The 26,426-nt window shown below is 40.5% G+C and overlaps 1 protein-coding gene across 1 annotated transcript in view; it reads right to left on the reverse strand.

Moving 5' to 3' along the window:
- Positions 1–3,951: 3,951 nt before the first annotated feature.
- The window catches only part of igdcc3 (immunoglobulin superfamily, DCC subclass, member 3), a 68,250-nt gene continuing 45,775 nt past the window's right edge, over positions 3,952–26,426 (reverse strand). Inside the window, exons 6-14 of the mRNA XM_088413525.1 lie at positions 25,437–25,595; positions 19,837–20,002; positions 12,360–12,607; positions 11,478–11,642; positions 9,583–9,771; positions 7,554–7,658; positions 7,317–7,452; positions 7,005–7,212; positions 3,952–5,486 (exon numbers count right to left, since the gene is read on the reverse strand). Coding sequence (XP_088269651.1) covers positions 5,343–5,486; positions 7,005–7,212; positions 7,317–7,452; positions 7,554–7,658; positions 9,583–9,771; positions 11,478–11,642; positions 12,360–12,607; positions 19,837–20,002; positions 25,437–25,595 — 1,520 coding nt within the window. The 3' untranslated portion in view covers positions 3,952–5,342. The remainder of the gene's footprint in view (positions 5,487–7,004; positions 7,213–7,316; positions 7,453–7,553; positions 7,659–9,582; positions 9,772–11,477; positions 11,643–12,359; positions 12,608–19,836; positions 20,003–25,436; positions 25,596–26,426) is intronic.

The following is a 26,426-nucleotide window of genomic DNA, read 5'->3' on the forward strand; positions in this document are numbered from 1 at the left end:
GTTTGGCACTCAAACCCGACATCCACACAGGCTGCATGAGCAATTTCCCGTGGTAGGAGATGAACCCGAAATTACAACAACCGACTGATACAGGAGCATAAAAGAAATAAAAGACGGGAAATGGCACGTGATTCTGCTTGAAATTTCACAAAACGAAAAATAGCCATCACCAGTTTCTGATGTTGAACATCACATTAGTGGTTATCAAAGGTACAAGCAGAGCGCAGTATTAATCGTAAATGCTTTTTAACACTTGCAAGTGAATATAAATACCAAAGAGTACAGTTTGATCCAAGAAAGAGAAGCGAGTATGATTCAAAAGATGAACAGACAAACGGAGCATTACACTCGCTAAGGTTAAGGTAACTAGGCTTATTTGTCGGCTGATGTGGGGACACAAACAACTCCTGTGTGATTTGAATGTTCAGAGCGTATTACCTGATCATTGTTAGTTACTGATTTCCTGCAGTTTGTCAGCAAAATTGGTATAGCTTGACGCCAACAATAATCAATGCTATGTTTGTTTTGTATATTCTGTTTATGTAAAGTCAAGCGCGCGTTCTTTTCCAAGCTACTTTGGGAACGGAGGTGGTCAAAACTAACAGCACAATAAATTACATTTTGACATCTGCTTTTCAAATCATGTCTTCCTCCAAAGGGAAACTAAATAGCTAGTTTTCACCATTGAATGTTAAAAAAAAAAAACACACTTTTTTTAAGAGCAAGTTTTACTTCAAGCCTGTGGCCAAAGACCACACTTTTGAAAAAGGCACACACTCTTGGCAGACTATTCAATTAGCTTATGTGAGACATTCATTTCTCATTTTCAAAAATAATTCCAAATAAAGGCAAACATATGAATGATCAAATATAATGCCTTGAAAATGCAGTATACTTGAGATATTTCCCACACAAAATTTTAAAAAATATACGTTGACAACACCAGAAAATGTACATTTGGATTGCCAGAAATAGGGAGTGGGTTGAATTTTAAATAGCTCGAATCACTGAAATTTGTGACAGCTTCAGATATGGTGGTGTCCGCATATGACTAACTCCAAGCAAGCGAAATAATCTGAATAAAGTTATAACATTCCCCAAAATAAATCTGCATTTTGTGTGTATTGTGAGTTGTAAGTGCCACCCACTTCACCTTGTTTTCATTGTTCAAGGGTAACCAGTAATTCAAACACCACTGACAAAACAATAGTAACATTTGTAGATAAAGTAAAAACAGAAAAAAAATACATCATTTGATTAAGTTGCACACAAACACCAGTAACTAAACAAGAACATGAACTGCCAAAGTTACCTCACAAAAGAAGGTAAACTGTTTGACATCCTGACAAGTTCACCAACCAGCAAATGCTGACAATTTTAATGTACAGTATTCACATGAGTTTGTACTGTCCATATATGTTGTTATGTTTGTACTCAACATGATTCTTTAAGCTCTAAACAAAAGGAAATAACCTATTGAGGTAGGTAACCGTAATGCATATCAGAGGGAGACCCTGTGACACCACACAGCCAAGAACTGTGGAAAGATAAAAACTGTCCCAAATTTAGTTCTTTGTGTGAGGCCATTGACATCCTGCAGGATTTTGTTCTCGAAGCTCTGGCATGTTATTAAAGAAATTCAAGGAAGGCTGTCATGTCTCCAACAGTGCCTGCTGATTTTTGTATAGAGTTATAGGAGCTTGCTGAATTTAAAAATTCAGCTTACGGATACTGACTCATTCCACATCTTGAACAAATGTTTGTTTTTTTTCCTCTATGTTGGTAAAGTAGAGAAGAAGGTTGCCCTGGAACGGTCCAACAAAGCATCCGTCCGCCCATCATCTTGGCCGCTTATTCTTACAAGGGTCGCGGGTGGGCTGTTGCCTACCCAGCTGTCTACGGCCCTTAGGCAGGGTGCAATCTGAACTGGTCACCAGTCTCAGGACAATTGCAGGGGTCTCCAAATCCGGTCCTCGAGGGCCGCTGTCCTGCACGTTTTCCCTGACACACCTGAATCAAATGATCAGGATCATCATCAGGCTTCTGCTGAGCTTGCTGATGACCAGACCGGGTTTGGAGACCCCTGATTAAGAGTGTCCATGTTTTCTTTGGAACGTGGGAAGAAACTCAAGTACCCGGTTAAAAAGCTCACAGGCATGGTGAGGACATGCAAACTACACACAGAAAGGCCAGAACTGGAAGCAAACCTATGAACTCTGAGTGCTTATCACTCTTCCATAGTGCCGGCCTTACAAAGCATAACTCAAGCGCATAGCTCAACATCCGTCCATTTACTGCTGCTTATCTTCTAAAGCAGTGGTCCCCAATCCCCGGTTCGCGGACCGGTACCGGTCCGTGGATCAACTGGTACCGGGCCGGTGGGCTGCACCCGAAATAATGTTTTGGAGATGATTTAGTTTAATGGTACGTGCACAACGAACGCGAACGAGGTGAAAAAGCGGAGAGTTTTGTACTTGTAGTCAATGGAGTTCGCGTGATTGGGTGCGAATGCATGTCGGGCGACGCGATGGACGCAAATGGAGCGACGCGAATGGCCGCGCACGGTCACGAGAAGCGAAATTTTGCCTTTTGTGTTGCATTGTCAGCACAATATTTAGCACTGTCTCGGCGACTGCGAGATTGCGACATTGAAAACTTTTGGCGCCGACTCTGGTCGCTGTTGATCTTACCCATATGACATACATAGTGAGAAGGATGATGTGGCTTTTAGAGCAGCCACCCCCCCCCCGGTCCACAATATAAATGTAAGGCGTTGACCGGTCTGTGGTGATTAAAAGGTTGGGGACCACTGCCCTAAAGGCTTGCTGGAGGCAACGGACACCCTGAACTGGTTGCCAGCCAATTACAGGGCACGTGGGACAAACTATCATTGGCACACCCAATCACACGTGTGGACAATTTAGTGTGTCCAATACACCTGCCATGCATCTAAGTGCGGGAGGAAGCTGATGTGCCTGTAGAAAATCCACTCGGGCGCGGGTAGAACATGCAAACCACACAGAAAGGCCAGAGCCAGCTGGAATTGACTCAGGTCCATTATCTGTGAAGCAGACATGCTACCCACTCATTCACTGACTTGCTCTATAACCCAACATCTAAAAATACATTTGAAAAAAATTGATTGTGTCTTTAATGCGCATTCATTTTAAAAAGACTACTCTTGCGTTTTTTGTACCAGCGTGGTACCTGCTTTTGAGGGTGGGATAACGAACATTTTTAATGAATTATTTTTTTCTTTAAACCACTCAATGTTCAGTGGCATGAGCTCCATCCATACATATGGAGTTTTTATGCAATACAAGGCAAAATGCACAATTTGAAAAAGTGAGTCAAGCTCACTGATTTTCCCCCACTCATACAGAGTAACTACAAGTGTATTCGCACTGGTTTGAAGCAAGTTGGTGTTTTCGTGTAGGACCAAAACAAAAAAACAAAAAAAAAAACCACTAAATGGTCTTTGGCGCGACCTACTGTCTTAGTTACACACAAATCATTCGAGAATTTTCTATCTGTTGGCCTATCTCAACCACCGCTGAAGAGTTTGGTTGAAAAATCGCAGGAAACGCAATATAACACATAGGTTTAACATCCATCGAAAAAACATGGATTTTAATGAGTGCGGGTGTGTCCAAACTGGTAGCCATGAACATATGTGTGGCAATTATTTAGTACTCCAAGCTGCAACAGTTTAGAATTTCCAGCATGGTTGTATTTTGAACTGTAACATGATTATATAATTAGCAACTTTTTTTTTTTTTTCTGCTTTGATTTCACAAAGAAATCATTGATTAGGTCCCACATCGGTACCGTGTATGCACGAGGGTTAAAAAGAACTGTCGAGGTGCTGTAGCGCCTATGATGAATGCTGTCAAATGGATGAAAAATGAATAGAAGATTCCGGATATTTTGCCTATGTGTATTCAAGCATGGTATTCCCTTTCCAGGGTTGGACAGCTGAAAGATGTGGCTTTCCATCTGTTAACCTTAGTAAGAGCAGTCTCAGTGGCATCAGCAAGGGACTGTAAATGATTAACCGAACTATTGAACTATACTAGCAAAAGTATAAAGTATGTATTGTCAGTTTAATCAGATTTGTGCTTGAGTTAAAAATAACAACCAAAAAAAAACCTAAAATGGGACATGCACATAAACGTCATCGTCTGTACATCTACATTCACACATACATACACACCCATACCTCTCACTAATTTGCATCATTTTGCAGTTTTCCAATTGAGCATACACTATCACATTAGCAGTAAATTGTCTGGAAAATGTTATGATGATTGCATCATATTTTCGGGAGTGTTTTGTTCAACGAAAGAAACTAAAGAAAAATGTAAAACAATAATAAACTAAGATATTAAAATGGAACTGCCTAACTGAAACAATCTAATCCATGGCACATTACATGACATTGCATGTGGTACTACTGAAATATAGGTTCTACAGACACAAATTCTTAACATGAAATAAGGGATTTTCAATACAATAGACAGAAAAGGATGAACTACATGAGCGAAAACATTAAAAATGTTAATTTGAGGTAGAACATTAACATCAGCATTTGGAAGTGCTTTATGTTGGAAACTGGTTTTTCATTCCGCTTGAACAAGCACAACAGGAGAGATGATTCTTGACATCTGAGGTAGCGCGGCACCTGATCTTCTAACTCGGACCCATCAGTTTCTCTGCATGTACAGTTCGTGTGAACACACGGGAAGATAAAGTCCCTAAAGGCTTCCCACAAAACACATTCATTCCGGCTGAGGTAGGTTTTTGTTGAATAAAAGGTTCACACAGCCTAGAGCCTGTATGATGGCCCAGAATTCTCAATGGAAAAACAAAGTCCTGAGACAAAACCGACCGCGTCCCTGGAAAAAGGTTTCGGTCTTCTGCGAGCAACAAGATGGGAGCGTTGGCATGTTTGAGCAGGCGGCTGGCATCTTCGATATCCACAGAAAAGTAGGGATGAGACCAACGACCTTTTACCGCTTTGACAAAGAGATGATAAGATACAGCATATATATGTCAATATATTTTTTATAAACCTAAAAATGAAATTATCTTTGTATAACAGCCTCTCTTCTGTGTGCTGCCGAACACCGGAAAATAAACAGAAAACCAGTGAGAGTAAAAAACACTTAACTGGTAAGCCTGGCGAAAGAAAGAAAAAGAAAAAAATCCCCAAATCATTCCTAGACTCGTAAAACTTCTTAGGGCTTCTTAACTTACCAAAAAAACTATTTGCACAAAATGCAAACTACCTTGAAAGGAAAACCTGAGTGAAAGAGAATCTGAGTGGGCACGCAATACATTGATTAGCCGTGGTTCTGTTGACCCGTATGTGTTGCAGGGGACTCTTGGAAATGTGTCTCTGCGTCCCGCTCCACAGTAAATTCATCCGGTGGTAATGTGGACAGCTGCGTGTCATTTGGGGAGTAGGTCAAGAGAGTCCCGTCAGCCTAAAAACCAGAGGGGAAATAAAATAGATTGTTTTCAAAAAGGCTGCTTTATTTTGCTTTCATTCAAAGTGAGGATTTTGTTTGTTGCCTACTCTGCTGAGTGATGAATATTTTACATGATATGTAATCTTTCATACGTACATATAAAAGGTCCTGTATCTTGGCATTTCAAAGTATTTTACCCTTTGATTTCTCACCCCAAATACCGTCAGTGTTATTTTCCTTTATTGGTGCCTGCCTAAGCATTCTAAGCATCCTAACTACCCGACTACTTGCCTTCAACTCAAGTCTACTTGGTACGTCACATGTACCCACGTCTCTTACTCTCGCTTTCAATCCGGAGTAGGGCAGGATATATTTTGTACCAATACGGCTAAGTGAGCAGGAACATTATACTTAATAGTAACAATGTTTGACTGTAGAAAATGTCAAAATGGTGAAAATGTGTGCTAGATAATCAACATAGTTAATAATAGTTGTAAATAATTCACCTGCAGGCAGAATTATTATTATAAATACTGGTTTCTTACAGGGACCGATTCAATAGGAGGAACGGGTGTTTCTTGTGTTCGGTCTCTTGAGAAGTATTTTGTTTTGTTGCTGATCTGTTTCATTGTGAAGTCAGCAAATGCCCAATTTGAGCATTATGCTGTTCAGATTCTTGTTAGAGAACAGTAAGTTGCGGAAAATGTGAATCTTTCAACCCACTGACACGCAATCTAACATACCAAGGAATTCAAATGAAGTTGAATTGTAAAAGCTATCGAGCATTTTAGGTTCCGTCCATCTATACCTTTTTTGTAGCTGCTTACCCTCACTAAGGTCGCGGGCCTGCTGGTGCCTATCCCAGCTGACTATGGGCAGTAGGTGGGGCACACCCTGAACTGGTTGCCAGCCAATTGCAGGGCACGCAGAGATGAACAACCGTACACACATCCAATCACACCAAAGGACAATTTAGTATGTCCAATTCACTTGCCATGCGTGTTTTTGGAATGTGGGAGGAAGCCGGGGTGCCCGGAGACAACCCAAACAGTCTCCTCGGGGATTACATGCAAGCTCCACACAGGAAGGCCGGAGCCAGGTGGATTTGAACTCGGGTCAACCGAGGCTTAACTGCTTGAAACAATGTCAATTTACAACAGACAGATTGCTCTTGTTTTGGCTCTGAATGAAGAGCTGGGATTCAGTCACGATTCATTGCAGGGGCTCATAGTTTCTGGCGGCTTACAGGGTTTGCTACCACCCCAAAAATCCGACTTGCCTTCTAGAAACCTGTATGGGAAGCAGTGACTGAAAAAGCACAGTAATATATAAACAATATGCAAATGATTGATCGTCTTGATTTTGGTGTGCTTCATAATAGCTAACAAACCACTATGAATTACCATTGCATTCTTTGCCTTTCCCGTAAATAGTCCTCGCAGGAAAAAGTTTGGACTCCCCGTTCTAAGTCATGTGGTTTTACAAATGCAAATCAGGTGTTCCGTAAGCAGCAGCAACCCTGAGAGGACTCACCAAGCGTGCGACTTGCAAGTTAGGCTGAGGGAATAGTCTCTCCAGCTCATTGCAGTCAACCACTTTGTTCCCTCCTGCGCTGCAATTGACCTCCATTTCTCTTCTGGTGGCAGCGTTCGGCTCAGATCCCTCCAGGGAAGAAGAGGATTCCAGTGCTGTGCCGTGTGGCGCCTGGGGGGTGGCCTGAGCTGCCTTACAAATCATCAACCTGAGGATTACCACAACCACAATTTCAAACACCAGACTAAGCATCTGACGGGCCGACGCGAATCCCTAACAAGCGCTATCGGCAGGTTGCTGTCATGAACGCACCTGCCGCGGTAGCTGAAGGCAAGGAACAGAACGCAGAAGATCATACAAGTGACTCCGATATGAATACCAATTATAATGCCGGTGGTGGATGTTTTGCTCTGGTCATCTTGCACACAATCACAGGAGGCATCGAGAACTGATGAGACAGGCATCGAGTTCAAACAAGGACAGGCATTCAAGCTTGAATCACAGTAATGGTCAAGGAAGTATGGGATTGTGTTTGTGCCAAGCACTCACCAGATTTCTCCAAAGCCTCTCGTAGTGAAACAAAGCGCATGGTGGCATTGCCATCGCCGTGTTGATTGTATGCCAGTAGATTTATCTCATAAACCAGCGAAGGATCTGGACAGAAGACACGGATATTCACACTGTGAACATTTACTCAATTTGCTCTTGTCTAAAAACTCGTCCCGAGGTCAAACGACGTTTTGCGGGGCGGCACGGCTCGGTGGTAGAGTGGTCGTCTCCCAGCCGAGAGGCTGTGAGTTCGATCCCTCGACCGTCATGACCATGCCGAAGTGTCCTTCAGCTAGACACTGAGCCCCCTATTGGTCCTGATGCTGCGTCATCAGGAGGTAAATCACTAGTTAGTGTCAAGCGCTTTGAGTACCCAAGGTAGAAAAGCGTTATATTTTTTTTTTTCCTTATAGAAAAATAACAGGTTTGAAAGTCAAACAAACAGAGGGACTCTCCAAGAGCAGGACTCCCTTGGGCTTATACATTTTTTTCAATCTCCCATGTATTATGTTTAGATATTTGTTTTCCTTTGCATTTTCCTCGACATTTGTAAAAAGAAAATCAGTAAAAACAAGAATATTTTTAAGATGATCAAATTTGGTAAAAAAATAACTTTGAATCCCAACAAATTAAAAGCGAGTCTTGAAAAAACAATATATAGTCAAAAGCTTAAATTATTACCCATAATAAAGTCCCTGACAATAATCTTGTGGCTGGTGACAAGTTGATCCTAAGTACCACACAAAAATATTTTTTAAACAAGTGTTACAAATATTAATAGCCAATTTAAATTCTAGAACCATTCAAAATAATATTTTGGTGTCAAACTAAACCAATGAAAAACATTCCAACCTGCGCAGCTTGGCGAAGCCTGCTAAGAGATTTGATACACCCAAACCTTATTTACATCCTCAACTGTCATCAATAATTGAGCAATCAAATGGTGGGCGTGAATAAAAATGAACCCAGCACACCAGACCTTCACGTCAAATGCAGTTTGACTTTGTACAACATGCCTAAGCTTCAGTCTGAGATCAAAGTGTTTATCATCAACAGGATGAAAACCAGATCCACTGCTTAGGTGGTTGACATCGTCAACGTTTCTCATCATCAAATACAAAGAATAAGAAAAAGGATCTGACAAGCCTAGATCCGGGAGACCTCACAAGATAACTTTTCCGTGACAGCACAGCTCCAACAGGCCTGGTCTACTCAGGTCCCTGTGCCAAGCAGAACCGTTTGTAGAGTTCTGCCTCGACTTCCTTGGGCAAATCGTGCCACGATACCAGTGAGAAAAAAAAAAAAGTATGGCATTTTCCAAGGCCCACAGCTGGCTCTAAGATAGGATCACCACTGAAAAAGCGGCAAGTTCAGAAGAATCTTGGGATGAACTATATCACAGCTGTCAAAGACCGAGTAGACCTTGTATGATGGAATCGACGTTCATCCAAAAAACAGGTCATCTTGATAGCGTAAAAATCGTGGTTGGCATCCACAAAGGGCGCCTAAAATATCAAGAAGTATGAGCCACTTCAGTCATTCCCAAACACAAAAGGAGTCAAATTTTGCAGAAAAAGGGCACTCCACGGCATACGCCGATCCCTACATCAAAGTTTTTCAAGTCCAGGAGCTCAACGTGCGCAAGTCCTGGCCAGCCTGACACCAGACAGGAACCTTATCGAGCATGTCTGGGTTAGAAAAGAAAGAACGGAAGACAAAACCAAAGAATCTTGATGAGATAAGCAGCATGTGATCCCTAATGACTTTGTCAATAAATTTTATGAAGCATCGGCGTAACGAAGCCTTTGGATGATTTACATGACTTTAAATATGGCTTTTACAGTGCAACTGCTAATTCTCTGATGTTATTCAACATATCAAACACATATCCATCTAATTATCCTCAAGTTATTCGCTGATTTTACTTTTTTTTTTTTTTTTATTTCTTTTTTTCACAAAATGGATAAGCGACGCGACTTCTGTCAGGTACTGTAATGTGTGGGCATCCGAGAGCAGTGAGACCTCTTACCCAGCTGAGTGATGTTGTATTGGGTAGCGTTGCGTGGTAAGAAAATGGGGCCAGTAAACGCTGCTGTGTGAGCTCTCCTGTAATAGAGTCGGAAGCCTTGGTGTTGACCCATCTTGGTGGAAGCTTCCCACATCGCTTGCACTACACTGCTGTTTACAACCTTGGCGAAGAGGGAGGGAGGTGCTGGAACTGCAACACAAAACACTCTTCGATTAAAATTCACCTCGGATTCATCCGATTCGGCACAGCGGCGTTAATTTTGTTGTTGAAAACTGAAGGAAACTATTTCTATCATTTTTTTACCTGATGGAAACTAGACAAGATGAAAACCACCGTTGATAAACAATGACTGACAAAATCAGTATGCATTTTCAATGACTAGTCAAAATGAGACCAAAGTGTAATTCTCTTCAAAAAAATGGCCACAAATCATTTTATTTTCATTTGATCGCACAAAGATGAGAGGAAAATTTTTGGATTCATGCCAGTGAAGATAAAAGTAAAACATTGGTCTTGCTTTGAACATTGGTCTTGCTTTGAATAAGGGCAGCAAAAAATGTAGATGAGATATACGGTTGTGTTTGATTTAGTGGAAGAGAAGACATTTTGGGCACACGCTAGCTGGGAAAATAATGAGAAACCTGAAGAGGCTGAACAAAGTTAATCTGAAATTCATCGTGGTGGGTTAAAAGACAGTTTGGTGATTGTTGTTATGACCTAACATTACACCGATGAAAACAATGTTGCAAAAATAATGTTAAATTGGCACCCAAATAACTCTGGCTAACTTACTAGCTTGTAACATGTAGCGATGATCACTTGTTGACAATACTCACAATACTGCGTGAAGCTTATGTTAAATGAGATTCGTAACTTGTACCGATCGAGCAACAATGATTTCAGTTGGGATGCAAGATTACCTCACGCAGCCAGTACTCAAAATGATATCAAATAGGAATTAGAGACCTAACATGCAGTAATTAACACGAGTCACCTTGGCAGCTTCACATGAATGTATAAACTAAAAATCACAATCACCTCAGTGATCTAGATCTATATCAAATATTATGCCACACATAATTCAAAACAACTTTGACTAGATTTTCACACATGAAATAGCCCAAATAAGGTATACAAGACAAGTAAGTAAAATTGTCTATTTTGGCTTAGCCCTGGTTTCATGACTGAATGTGCCAGTTATGGAAACGGGGTCCCAAGCTTAAATTTTCCAAGTAAATTTGAAATAATTGTTACGACAAAAACTAAGCCAAAATATTGACAGCATTTTGTTTGCTGAAACAAAATACGCAAATAAAACAATGTTTGATTGGACTACAATAATGACTAAAACTTTAGACAAACAGTCAACAAATACTGGGCAAAAGAAAAAGCAAGTGATTAGATGTGATGAAAACTAACATGCTATCTAAAGGGACTACATTTTAAAATAGCTCGTAAATGAACTCTTTCAGCGCCAAGAGTGATCTGCACAGCAGTGACTATGACAGAAATATCTTCTAGCCTCTGAAACATCTCCTACACTTTGATACGAACAAGATCAGTGACAATGTGTTTTGATGGCAAAATAACCGTTTGTGTATGTATGTAACTACATTACAACAGTGTTCGATTGGCATAATATTAAGAGGAGCACTGGCCACGAGTGTCATCATCTATTACTAATTAAAAAAAAAAGGTGATAAGAATTCTTGTCATTTGCACAAAACACAAGTATTTCGTTGATGGCTCTGAAAGAGTTGACAGACCTGATGCAATCAAAAAATGTTATTCCTAATGTGGATATTGTATATTAGAAAAATGAAAATGTCATTGCATTCAACACTTGTGCAACAGATGTGTTCGGTGTGAGTGCATGTTTAGTTATGAGCTCTCACCTTCCCCGTGAGTGCTCTCTGTGGCACTCTCTGATGGCTTGCTGGCCCCATGGGATGTGTAAGCCTTGACGTAGAAGGTGTAACTGGTGGAAGGCTCAAGATCGCGGATGATCTGCTGCAGCGTCACCTTACTGACGGCCTCCTCATACTCCATTTCCGCCGGGTCTGATTATGAGCATTGCAGAGACGTGAGGTAAAAGAGGACGGTCGCATATAAATAAGGTTAAACCTAGATTTTTTTTTTTTTTCATTTATGTACTACAAAAAAGATTGAGAGGGAACAGCATATACAGTATGTATGTTTCTGTCATCATTTAATGGTTTATGCTCTGGTTGTGCTGGCTCTTAATTGAATGCTAATCTAATTTGCTCTTGATAGTCTTAAGAATTTCAGACCGAGGTCGAGAAAGGAGCGTTAAAGGGTGCTACATTATTACATTTTATTGCTCTTAATCCAGAAACACGCGGCCGTAACCGCAATCTATCGCCAGTCTTAAACTATCAGGCCGTGCCATCCTGTAAGTGTATTTGCAGCACCCTTATTGGCTCATGTCTGGGGCTTTTAATCACACATGAGGGAGATGTATTGAGCAGCTTTGACAACGCTATCTATGTGATATATGACATACTGTATCATACTTTTTAATAGTTAGCGTACGTGCAATCAAATGTCTTTGATCATTAATATATTTTGATGTAATTATACTGTATATTTCATGTGATATACAGAAGGGCATCCAACCTACGCTTTCCTTTTCATTTTCAGGGCATACCTTGAATCGGCTCTTAATTTGACCAGGTGTTGAGCCAGACATTAGTCACGCACTAACATCCGCGCAAGTCATTTGCGTTTGGCTCTCCGGCTTTTGATTGAATCCTCACCGGTGGTCCGACGGATGTGGAGCACATAACCGATGATGTCCTGCATGTTCTGATCGGGCTCCCTCCAGGACACCTGGATAGCGTTGGGTGAGAGGGCCTTCGCCTGTACGTTGGTGGGCACACCCGGGAGTCCATCAGCCCAGAGCACGGTGAGGCGAGCACTGGCCTGCGTGGAGCCGGCGCTGTTCTCGGCAATGCACTGGTAGATGGCCTCGTCCTCCTGACTGATGCTGTATATCGTCAGTGTGCTGTAATATGCAGAGAGATGAGCTTCACTTACGTGAGCATGTCAAAATCCAGTTGATGTCGGGGAGCTTTTCTACAATAAGGGTATGTGGCCCACTGGGGGTGTGTGTTAGTTTAACGGGGTTTCCAATTTAATCCTTTTTAAATTGCATACATTTTTCTTTTCAAATTAAGAGCAAAGTATGTGGAACATGAAGCAACTGTCTGTGTTGGAGTGACTTTGCAAAACTTTGTGTTTTCCTTAGCTTTACTTTATATATGGACACGCGTTGCCATAGTGACACAATTTCCCAGCAGGCAGCATAGAAATAAAACTACCAGTCTAGTTGGCTGTGCAACCAACATAGGTTCACGATTTGACCAATGTCTAGTTGGTTATGGGTAGACCAATTTTAGTACATTTGGTACATACAGTCTGTTGATTTGCAATTGGCTTTTTAGGAAGTGGGGGCAAATTCACTAAAATCCTAGTCAACATGACCAATTTGATTGAACACGGTTGAAAACGCCACCATTCTACCACGAGATCAGTCGGGCACAACTCTTAGAATGCTCATTATTCTTAGTATAGTTAAAACAAAGGATGAATAGACGCAGAAAATGCAGATGCAGCAAATATATGAGCCTATTGATAAAAAAAAAAGGTTTTTCTGTTCTTATGGAAAGAGAAAAAAAAATCAATACGAAAATATTGCTCTCAATGTGTGCTAACAGAGGGCTCACAGTCAAGGAAATTGTCATGCACGCACCTCTTCCATAGTACATATTTCAACTTGGTTTGTCATCTGATGGAACTCCCTTCAGAGAGCATAAATCGATTTCATAGTTTAAAAAAAGTAATTTGCCAACATCAGTGAATCCTTTTCATTTGTACACACACACACACACGCACACGCACACACACACACACACACACACACTGGAAGCACAAAACGGTAACAAATACAGCTTTCCACACAAGGTAAATCCTTTTCCCCTCTATGCTTTTACTTTGTGCTCTCTCCACTCTATCACTGCCACAGGCTGCTTTTTGTCGATCACCGCAATTTTCTCATTCCTGGATTATCTGCGCTGGTTGTGTACATCATGAAATATGTATTTGCAGCAAAGATAGATAGCCTTCATTATCATTATACAGTGTGTGTGTGTGTGTGTGGGGGGGGGTATTATTACTAATATTTAAAAAGAATATAAATTCAAAACATAACCCCCCAAAAAATTTAAACAATGCTAATTCGACCCCAAAAAATCCATCCAAATCGTGGGCTTCAGAGTGAGCTGTGTCGGTTTTTACCTGGAACACTCACCATATTTTCCGCACTGTAAGGCGCACCGGATTGTAAGGCGCACCCTCAATTAATTTCATATTTTAAAACTTTTTCAATCACACTATAGTAATACTCAAAGTAATAACAATAATGACTCAAATGATAACTCTAAACTCTCAATAGCATATTAACTCAATTTGAGCAACCCTGTTCAACTGTAAACACACAAAAGAAACAGGTAAAGCTTACTTTATCACTTCATTCCCCATCTACGAATCCCAAACTCAATATTGATTCATATATAAGGCGCACCTCATTATAAGGCGCACCATCAGCTTTTAAAAAAAAAATAAGGCTTTTAGGTGAGCCTTATAGTGTGTAAAATATGGTACTTATATATGTAAATATGGTTCCTTGCTGCATGATAATCTCTTTCACGGTCACCTTAGAAAATGTCAAGATGACGTTGGTCTTGGTCATGAGTGAATGTCATCAATTTATGACGTACGTATTTGATTCAAAGAAGAGTAGTAGTATCCTTTGGCTTCTGTTTTTTTATATTTCTGCAACTGATTTTCACAACAGTTTCTTGATATTCTTTCAACTTTGACGGAGCCGTGTTAAGATCATCAAATTGTGTTGGATATGTAACATGAATATGTACCGTATGTGTTGTGTGCAAAAAGTACATAATTTAGTGTGGGAAAAAGTTCATCGTAGATAATCTGTCACTGCAATTTTGTGGACTTTTTTTTTTTATTGGACATGTGGAAAGAGGTATTATAGGATGACAGGCATGGCTGACCCGAAAGCAGCTTTATTTTGTTTTGTAAGGATCCATTTTTAGGGAGTGCTCTTCTTGGTTACCTTGGGAAAATGAACTCAGTAGAAATTTTTAAAATGTGCAATGGAGGCATAAATAAATGCTAAATTGATTGAATCTGACCTCATCGGTGACCACAGTCTTCAGTCCTCCAATCACTGCTCAATCATCACATTTCCAACATAGTTTCAAAGCAGCAACTGATGAAGACAGGCCATGTGAAAAGGTGCCATAGATCAGAGAAGCACCACCGTGGTAGCCTGACCTGATGCCATTACCAATACTCATGGATAGTGTGGGGGAATTCAAGAGAAACATCTCACTAAACTAATTGTTTTCAGAAGGTCAGTAGCCCTCGAATGCGCACATTCATGCTCACTCACACAAAATGATCCTGCCGGACGGGACGTGTAGGTTAACTCTTACAGTGCCCGGGACGAGAATTCTCATCTTTTAAAATAGTAATAAAAATAATAAATAATACAATTCTCTGCAATTTTTTTAATTTTATTTTTATTTTATTTTATTTTATGGAGGCTAGCTGACACCCTTGACTAGTGCTTATCTAATATTAGGCAAATTCCGCACTGTAGTGATAAGTGTGACCGTTGGATGGCAGTGTTGCCATAATACTACTCATATATTACATACTTGTAATTCAGTCAAGAATGGAAATCAATCTTTCATATATGATACCACCCATGTTTATGTAAACATAACACACAATATTCTGTTGGCCGTGAAGTGTGTAAAAGAGTTTTAATTTTTTTGTTTGACAACTTTTGAAGCCAATTTGAATGGGATTTTCAATGTTAGCACCTTATGTGGGTCAACTCTTCTTTTTGCCACTTTCCAAAGCTCAGCAGTAGGTGACGATTGTGATATTTCTACCCTGAGTGCTTCTGTTTGAAACAGGCGTTAGTCATGCTGCAGCAGTAAATGTACACCACGTTCTTTCCTACCCGGAAAAGAATATCAGACTGCCTTATGGCTAAATCCCTCTTGTGTCACAAATATCCCATGAAACGGCAATTGTCTTTTTAAAAAAGGTGACAGTCTGGACCTGATTGTTCATATGTAACTATAAAGTACCCCAAGAAGCAAAGAAACAGATGGAAAGAGTGAAAGACAAAGTGTTTGGGGATTTGGGGAGATGGGGGTGTAGGGAGTTGTTTGCTTGTCTTGCATGAGCTCCAAAGCCAGGCTGTCCTTTCCTGACAGGATGACAACCATCATTTACCCATCAGTTCAAGGTCGTTTCACGGATTGATGCATAAGGCCAGTGTGTCTGACCGTGGAGCCTTGGCTCTGTTGTTCCATCTCTGAGGGCGTGTTTGCTCACCATTGTCTCTGAGCAGCACCCCCATAAAAAACAAAACAAAAAAAAACAGCATGGCCATTCTAAATCTAGCATGAGGGAATGGGACAAAGAGGGGAACAGTACTAAAAAAAAAAAGATGGGGGATGGTCAATGAGCCGTCTGTGGCCTGAGAAGAGGAGGGAAGGGCCTGATGGTATGACTGATTATGGGTGGTGTCAGAGGTCAAGGCCACTGCCCAAGCCCAAGATCTCGATGATTCATGTGGGTTGCAAAGAGAGACCGCATCGAAGAAAAGGCCGAGCTTGGTGAAAGAAAGTGAGCTAAAAGAATGACAAAGAAAAGAAAGACCTTTGTAGATTATTTTGCAAGAAAAAAAAGTGCCATCTGCTAAGAAGCATTCAATTATAAAACACTCTAGAACTGTTGTCTTTTCATTCAATATAAACTCTTTAACCACAAGCCCCACAAAGATCAATAGAATTTCATTAGTGAAAATGCTCATGCAAGCCATACAATGCGGTAGTCTGAAGCTCAAAGCACATTAATATTTACAGCAATGGTCATAATGAAAACGTCAACAACTATCCTTGAAACAAGTGTGTTTTTAATATGTCTCAACAAGCACACAGATGTATGTGTGTTGTAACAATAAAAAGCTTCCCATGAGTGGTCGTGCCCATTTACATTAGCAGCCAATCAGGTGTGAGCTAACACCACATTCAGCATTCACCTCCAAAGTAAAGTGCAAAGGGCAACACATTTGTGTTTTTTTATGTTTAAGTATGGGCACACCAAATGAATAATAGCACTGTTAAGCTCCAGGATTTACACACATGCACGATGACTCGCTTTTTGGTTCATCTGTAGGTGCGCTTGTGGGTGCGTGTCTGTGCGTGTGTGCGTGAATGAAATGTTCAATCGATTCCCCTTTCCTACCATTGTCCGATTTCTTCTTGAAGGTCATGAGAGATGAGGGGCTGAGGGAGCAACACTGTATGCGTATTGTTGGACAAACATTCAGACACACACTCATATAGGCCATACATTAATTGAAAATGGTCCATTGCACTCACAGTATATTCCGGATTCCCTGTCATAACACCAATATACTATACAGTATTATAATGAGAATGGAGGCAACGTCCTGCCCAGAGCAGTTGAATACAATTTACATATGATTACTTTGGTTTTGGCTTGGTTCAGGAGGTAAAATGGCTGGCGCCATGATTTCCAATCTACTCTGTGTCTACGCTAGACAGCAATAAACGCAATCCACATAAACAGAGGCTCTTTGAGCTTGAGGTAAAACTCATTTTCCTGTCCGTACCCCATACCCAGTGAGCAGAAAGAAGCAGTCTGTTGTAACCTGAAATCACTGGGCATGCAAAATGGTAATATACGAATAATACGGTATAATTTTGTCATACACGGTATGTCTTTTGAATGCGGTAATGATTCATTCCAACAAATTGATGATAGTTCTTTTAGTTGAAGGCATCACACATTTATTAGCTTGTAAGACTTAATGCCATGCTTTGTGTCTTCAATTATTCTATAGGAATGTCACTGTGCACTACAACAAACTCGTTGCGAGACTATGCAGAAAATGTAAAACACACACACACACACACACACACACACACATACATATATATATATATATATATATATATATATATATATATATATATATATATATATATATATATATATATATATATATATATATATATATAAAATTGTTTGATTCACTTGAATTGAAGTCATGGAGTAGAAACTCTAATAAAGGGTTTAAAATTGTTTTAGGAATTGATGAATATATCTTTGTAATCGGTCCTTGGTGACTGTTTGAATGATCAATTTAAATTTCCATCCCTTTATTCAAAAACAGGACATTTTCATAAATTAACGGTGCAGAAACAAAGACCAGATCTGGTTTGGTCTGACTCATGTCATGTCATTGTTTTTCAAAGTAAAAGCAGATAGCCACAAGTCTGCTCTCACAATAGATTAAATAACATAAAATATTTCCTTTAATTTAATTTTAGTTCTTCAAAAAATTGTCTTTACAGTCCACTGTGTTAGAAATTGTGTCATGATATGAATGGAGGGCTCATTCACTCCTGTGCCATCTTTCGGTTGTTGGTTAACCACAGTTCTCTCAGAAATTAAGAAAAAGTGCCGTTCCTTTGTAACCTCAACATTTCTTCGGACATTCATTCCAGTGACCCGTAGTAACTTCACATCTCCTTAATTGGAAACGGTTTTCTTGATACCATCTCAATCAAGTTTTCATTAGCGAAGCCACAGCACCGGTTTGTATCACAATGACACGCGAGGAATTTTAAAGATGCAAATCTACTCTTAAATGGCAGGAAGCTTTTCACGGTCAACTAGCATTTTATGAGCTAATTAGCTAATGGTAGATTACAAAATGGATCTCGGTTCCCTCCGCAATCAAAGAACAGTTATGTGAAGCGTGACATCCACATTACAGCAGGTCATAGACTAATAGCGGCAAGCGGAAACCCACTTTATCTTCTCATTTGTCCACTTATCATTTTTCTTTTCCACAAGCCCCCTTACAACATGTTTTGTTGGTCTCATTTGTTTTCTTCCACTCCCCTTTTCTTCTCGCTGACTAATAAAGTGTAGGCCGAAGGAGGCAAGTGGGTGTGGATCAGTGCATGTGAGTGATGGCGGTGTCTGCTCAATGTACTCGCTGAGCTACACTGCAGCTATTGATCTATTTCATGCATATGCGATACACTTCCTAGTTATGAATAATAAAGCGATGCATAGCGGTTGGTTCCTCGCTTGCTCCAACAAGAATAAAATGAATCCTGAATGAAACCGTGTACGAATGTACGAAAACGTACACGCACTGGATCTATGAAGCGCCGCATGGTGTACTGCATGTTTACCTCTTTTGATGCAGAAGAGAAGACTGTCATGTTATATAATGTATATGATTAGTCAATTTGATTTATTATTCATTCAGCATGCACCTAATTCCACATGGAACGAAGCCAATATCATTACAGCACATGCATTCATTCCGTTTGTACTCCTCAGAACATTCGTGGTCGGAGCCTATTTAGCGTACTTTGGATGACGAGGTGCTTACTGATCACACATACCGATAAACGACCGGGCCCACCGGTCCAACCAACCCACACCTCTGGGCAATTTGGAGTCCTTAGTTGGTCTTAGAGTTACATAACAGCTATAACAGGCAAGAAGAACACAACAGCCGAATTACACAAGTAGAGAGGCAAACCAGAACCTCTCTGTCGCCAACCGCCAACCACATGCGCCGCTGTGCTTCCGCATATGCAAATGCATGATGATAAAAGGTAGTTGGGAACAAGCTGGTACAATGTACAATTAATCATCGGAATTGTCTTTGAGTTGCATTTGCAATACCACGTCCCGAAAGCTAATAAAACGTTCTGAGACGAATGCAGGCTTCATCGTGTGAAAACATGCTTTTACAAGACTCAGTGCACTCAAGGGGGCCTGCATGGGAAAGCATCCGATATGGTTTACGCACACAAAGGCACGCATTAAATCAGGCGGCGTAAAAATGACCGAGCCCATGGAGAAAGTAGGCAATGCAACATGGTATTCTTTAATGTCCTAAATGGTACTTAGTTGGGTGATTAGGCTCTGCAAATGAGAAAAAGAAGTCTCTTTTGTCCAGGAGAATTCATACAAAGCAAAACTGCTACATTAAACTGTTTTGCTTGCGTTATTTTGGGACATTATTTTTCAACTGAGAGACTGTTGTTTATCATTTTGCTGTTGTTGTTCCTTTACCTGTTGTTGTTCCTGAGTTTGACGTGGCCACCGGGCTCCAGGATCTGGCCGTTTTTCAGCCAGGTGAGCTGGGGCTCTGGCTCTCCCTGGGCTTGGCACGTGAAGATTGCAGTGGTCCCCACAGGTCTTGCGATGGACTGCGGAGGTTGAATAAACTCTGCGGGAGCTGAGGACAAGATGCAAAATTCCAGCTCAAGAATCTTGTCAAAAGCTAACCCAAACAGAATGCATGAGCAGAATAATGACCAGGAGAATACATCAGCGAAGCTGAATGAGAACTGGAAGTTGAATGCTACATTTCAGCTCAAATCTGCGCTTTTGCACACCAACGGCCCAATTTTGGTTGTTAAGGCAGCGGTCTGCTGCAATGTTGGGACTAACGAAGGCCCAGTGTGGACGTTTCCCCCTTTTAGCAACTACTGTAGACGTCGCGCATGGTAGAATTGAGCGTAACAGGGCTCTTGTATCTTGCTGAGCGGCGTGGTGAGATGGGGACGAAACCAGCCGAGTCCCGGCCGACCCCGGCGGTATCCCTCATTTGCATCAGGAATCAGGGCATCGAAAGCGCGCGCAGAGTTTGAGGTTGCGCAATATAAGTTGACCTGCTGGTCATAGATGTTTCATGTCGGTCAATAAACATTTCTGAGTTTAACTATTTAGCCGGATTGCTTTTGCTGAATTCAATTGACTGAGTCGTATAAATTTGTCGATTTTTGTATCATAAAAACATTTAGGAGGATTGTCACGGTGTTGTCTAATGCTCTACAATCATTCCGCTCGTCATTCACCCCCCCCCCCCCCCCCCCCCCATGTTCTGCAAAAGCTGTGACGGCTTGTCTTTGATTATAATTCATTTAAATAATTGATTCATACGGCAAAGGGGGGTTTATACGGCCTTGTTGACCACCAAGCAAGCACAGTGACTCACAGCCCACCCCACCCCACCCTCCTTGAACGGGCCGATGGAAAAATTCATCGCCCACCTCTGACTTGCAGTATGGGACACTGTGATCAGTCAGTTCTCGTAGGCAGCCGTTTGGTGTCCGCTCTTTTTTGCAGCGTGCATGTTTTTTGAGTGACCTTTATGCGCTACTATCACAAGCACCTGTGCCAATCGCGCCTACCAACACAAACAAGCTTTCCACTTTGGTCCGTTGTTGTGTTACAGTTGTAGTTTGTGGTCAGTTAGCATCCTTATAAGCTGTCATCCTAATGTACAAATGGGGAAATAACAGAGACACAGAGGTGCAAGCAAGAGAACATTTGTTAGCCCTAATGTGCTTTAAAACACTTTAACGCATGAAAGTAAACTGCAGTTTCATCATATTATGTCTCATCCCATACTGGAGGCAAGCACCAGTGGTCAATTAGAGGTGATAACTTATTCATATGGAGCAAGGCAGGGATTTTATGGATACCTTAAATCACAGTAATTACAGTTACATCTGCTTAAGTTTCATTTCGGTTGCCGTTTTAATTCGAAATTCACTGTACTCATTAGTGATTGTAACCGTAGTGCTAAATTATTTATGCCTGTGCTTATTAATAACGTGTTTTTTGATGATATCTCACAGTAAACACCAGAGGGTATACCCTCTTTATATAGGAAGCTGCAGAGCACATTGTTGGAATAATGCCTCATGGTCATGATTATCTAAAGGAGCCTGGGCTTCATCACATGTTGGCAGGGAAAACGTTTCTTATGAATCCCTTTCAGAAAAGATGTCACGTAAGGTTTGAGTGACCGTGGCGTGAATTGAACTGTTCAGAATTAAATGTATCATATTCCACCTGTTCATCTGCATGAAACAATCATTAACCTAATGATAAAGTGATAAAAAAAAATCTTTTACCGCTGACATTCATCGAGAAGAAAGATGGGCTGAACTTTCTTTTACTTAATTACAATAAAGTATAACAATATAATAACAAGGCCCCTGGCCTACGTTCTAATGGTTGTCAATCAATCGAAATAAAGAATAACGTAGCAGTTATGGTCCACGCGCGTCGATTTTTTTTTGGTGGGAAAAAGCTCTTTCCTTATGATTTGAAAAGGGATAAATGGAAAAACAAAATGTCATATTAATGGCTCCATTTGTCATAATATCTTGCAAATCAGATTATGATGAATCTTTGCACATCTTCAAAGTGAAGCACAAATCATACGGTAGCCAATCAAATATTTGGAACCAAAAATGTTTTTGAATCACCAATCAATTCTGAGTCGAATCATAGAACAAAAATCAGCATCGAATCGAACGACAGTCATATATTCCGGGCCCTATCAGCTCCCATCTCGTAAATGAATCAATAGAACTGGAGCACAAATGATGGGGATCATCAGGTCACTTCATTTAAGAAAAGAAAAGAGTTTCCTTTGTGATTACTAAATTCTCATCATCTTTGATGCCCTCATTTAATTCCAACTCCATTTGATTCGGCTACAAATATATACAAAACTGTACCGTATGACGTAGGAACGACAAGTTTATGAAGTAAACATATGCTGTGAACATTTGAGCACCCTTCATCAGCAGTTCATGCAATGTCCCTGAATTTCCATTTCTTTAGCCACTTGCATGGGATGCTGACAGCATTTGTAAGGCCTTTCATTAGCTTGCTATCTTTTCTACCTTCATTCTGTCTTTTTCACTGTGTATCACAGCGTGAACTTTGAAGGCTATTTCAAATGTGAAGGTCAGGTGGCGCTCTAGAGGATTTTGATTTGTATCTGTGTGTGTCATCATCAACTTCCATCTATCTTGCTCTTTTTTCCCCTTGTGGATCTTGTGCTTCAAGTCCCTCTTCTGCCCGTGCTTTCATTCTATATTCAACCAAATATTATCCTCACAAATTTGGAACCACTTATTTGTATGTAGTCAATTATTGACCTTTGTTTCTGACTTGATTTCCGTATTCTTCTGAAAATAAGGGCCTTTGTAAATCCATTTTTTTCATTGTCAATGCGAACGACTCTTTAACCTGTACAACTCTATTTCATTACTCTTTTTTCTTTGGGGGGTTGGGGGGGGGTCACGTAAAACTAATCATCTGAAATATTAAGAGTTACATAAAGGTATACGACCTCTTATAGCTATGTTATACCTCTGTTCAGAAATACTCACAAACTCATTTTAACTGGGAGTCAGCACATACCTGTCACAATCTAAACGGCCTTTCAAATATTTTAGTAGACTAACCCTATTTACATTTTTTTAATGTTAACACTGACATTTTGAAGTCAAATCAAGAACTTTCCATCATTCCTAGTTCCTAGTTTTTTTTTTTGTTTGTTTTTTCCCAGCTGACGTCTGACACTAAGACATGGTTCTAAATAGCGCTCAGCATGAGGTGGAATGTGACTGGTTAGGCTGAAGACATATACCAGTTATAAGTGTGTGAACACTTGTGAAATAACATTATTGCAATGCTTTGTATTTTTTACATCCCTTTCTAGGCCACATTGACAATATGAGAAGTTCTAAGTCCTGGGGGACAATTTTTTTTTTTGGTAGATACGCACTCACATGCACGCCCTTATATTGAACACATCTTACTTAACTTTGTTTACCGCATCTGCAATCGCAATGCACCTCTCTGGGTGTCCCCGAAGATCGAGTTGCCATGTCCATGAAACGCTTGACAATTTGGTGGCACAAATTAGACTGCTCTCCATGTAAAAAGGGATACATCATTATTTTTGTGAAGTGGCAAGTCTAGTTTAGCGTGTTTATGAGTTTAATGGTATTAATAATTTTAGCATACATTTTCTCCCAGCACACAGGTGAAAAAAAAGATATGTAGATTGTCAATTTTCATATTTTAAGAGGATTGTGGCTCCCAGTGAACTTTGTTGAGTGAGGCGAGCCAAACGGCTCTTTGACGACATAAGATTGTTGACCAGTCCTCTAAAGCAATATTCCTAACATACATATATTCAGACTTCACTATCCATCTTTCCTTGACAAAAATCAATAACAAAAACACAGACAGTGGCACATAATTAACATCTGTTTTCCTCCTGTAAGGATAAGATGCTTGTCTTTGACTTGACAGGAAGATAAAATGAAGTATTGACCAGGATCAATACTGCTAAAGCAAAGTGTGGTCCAGTTTAATCAATGTAAGAACAGAGTGAATGAAAGATGTTTCCTGCTTGGGGACATGCCGTGCACAAGGATACACACACACATCTGTCCTCGTATAACTGGTCAAAACCACACTTATCTCTAACCTTGTCAACGTGTCAACTTGCTGGATGAAATGCAAAGGATGAGTTGATAAAATGAAGAGCTGCAGTACAGGATATTACGCATCCAGAATTAATTATTAGCCCGACTGCAAATCTACAGGCATCAGTCATATGTGCATCTTTGTGCTGCACAAATTATTTTCAGACCTTTTTTTTTTCCCTGCACTCAACAATTTCTTGCAGAGCTGGGGGATTGGGAACCTGGGCGGTCCATGACAATGAGAATAAAATAGTGTCAGCCACCACAATTTTTTATTTTTTTTTAAATGAAAAAAAACAAACGCAACAAAAAAACTACCTGAAAACCATAAGCATGCATAAGTGGACTGCAAACATACCTTACTATATTATGGAAGTTCAACCTTTTGGAGATTTTAATCATGCTACAATGTAGATTTCTCATATTAACTACCCCCAAAGTGTCATTTCCCTTCAATGGTGCATTTCTAAGCATTCCTTGCCTATTCTGCGCTCTCACCAGCCCCGCCCCAGCAGATAAACATGACCTGCAAGAGGCCTGATGATGATTTCAAGCCCTTGTACCACCCGTGGAAGAGTAAATACATGCCTATCGATGTCCTTTAGTTTTCTTTTGGTTCCGGGGGAGAGATTTTGCACCCAGTCCACCAAGTAGACAGAAACGTTTCATTTATTAGTTACAATGTTTGACTGTAGAAAGTGCCAAAGTGGTGAAAACGTGTGTTTGGACCACAGAGTTGGACAATCAACTTCAGATCTCTTGTTATGAAAACTGGGTTCCTACGGGGATTAAATAGGAGGAACGGCTCTTAGTGAGAGTGGTCTCTTTACACAGTTTGCATTTTAATGTTGGTAAAATGTCTGCTACTCCGCTGGGGTAGTCTCTAGCATTTCTCGACCCTCGTGAAGATAAGCGGTCAATATGATAGATGGCTATTGTCAAGTACTATATTTGACCAAATTGGATGGATGCAGACTGAATAAAACTGATTTTTTTTTTTTTTTTTTTTTTTACAGATGTGTTATGTTAGTATGCAATGCTTCTTTGACTTTTGAAACTGCCATTGTTCACCAACATAGACGTGTTTTCCTCAGTACCTTGCTGGTTACTGCCACTAAAGAATAAGCTACATTCCAAAAACTATAAGGGGAGTCCTGGAGAAAATACCCATACCTTTCACCACTTTATTTGGCCTTTGTGTTTATTTTTATTTTATTTTCATTGGCGTAAGAAAAGGGAAGTGATCAGACAGATGTCCATAACGCATGTTGCCAAGAAAGGGTTATGGTTAGAAAAAAAGTTTTGCTGGTCCTGAGGCAGACAACTGATTAAGATATGCAGGCAGCATGTTTTTTGAGAATGACTCACCTTGAACCACCAGACGTCCCTGTGCTGTCCTACGAACACGGGTCCCTGGTTTGTTAGCGGCACACACATAAATTCCTGAGTGCTGCACGCCAACATCGGAAATCATCAAGTTTCCAGTCCCGAGTACTTGGATACCTTCCACACCGATGGGACGTCCATCTGAAAGGAGAAAAGGAACGCAAGCATGGATTTGAGAACACCTGACCCCAAATGAGTTCCAGTCAAGAAGAGACGACGACCACTACGGAACGAGTTGTGTTTGTCATTATTTATCGTCACCAAGACTGCTTTGTTTCAACCAGCGTGGGTGATGCTGTTAATACGAGCAACTTCATGATCATTTCCATGTGGTAAACAAACATTTATGATTGGTATGCGTGTATTTGAATCGAACATTTGTTGTCCTCCTCCCAAAAATACAACATATACGGGAATGTCATTGACACTCACGGTAGGTCATCAAATCTGAATCATCCATCTAGCCATCCAAATAAATGTGCGTGTTCTCATTATGTTTGTTTCTGTTTGGTTTTTATTTATTTATTATTTGTTGGGATTGCAGACTCTATATGAGGGGCCACCTATTTCATTTCTCGAGGGCACCTATCTGGCATGTTTGAATCAGGTGCATCGGGAGGAGGTTTGCACTGGAAACATGCTGAACAGGTGCCCTCGAGGACCGGGGTTGGAGACCCCTGCTTTAAATTGACGAAAGCTGTCAAAGTGTGGTTATTTATCAAAAAACACCCTTGGATTAATGGGTCACTGGCTCACGAATGGATGGCAAAATAAGTTTAAAACTTACAAAAACGACCAACCAATCAAACGTAGAGCAAAATAACGAAATTAATAACCTCTGTTACTGACGAACAATGATTTAATCTCAGTGTTTGGAGTGCTTTGACAATGTCGGAACAGAAGCTACCTCAAATCATGACAGGAAAGGAAAAGTAGCTCACTTCAACAGTATTATAGTGGTATTGTAGCGTG

Source organism: Hippichthys cyanospilos, chromosome 4 (assembly GCF_059441005.1).
Source record: "Hippichthys cyanospilos isolate Australia breed blue-spotted pipefish chromosome 4, RoL_Hcya_1.0, whole genome shotgun sequence".
Lineage (NCBI taxonomy): Eukaryota > Metazoa > Chordata > Actinopteri > Syngnathiformes > Syngnathidae > Hippichthys > Hippichthys cyanospilos.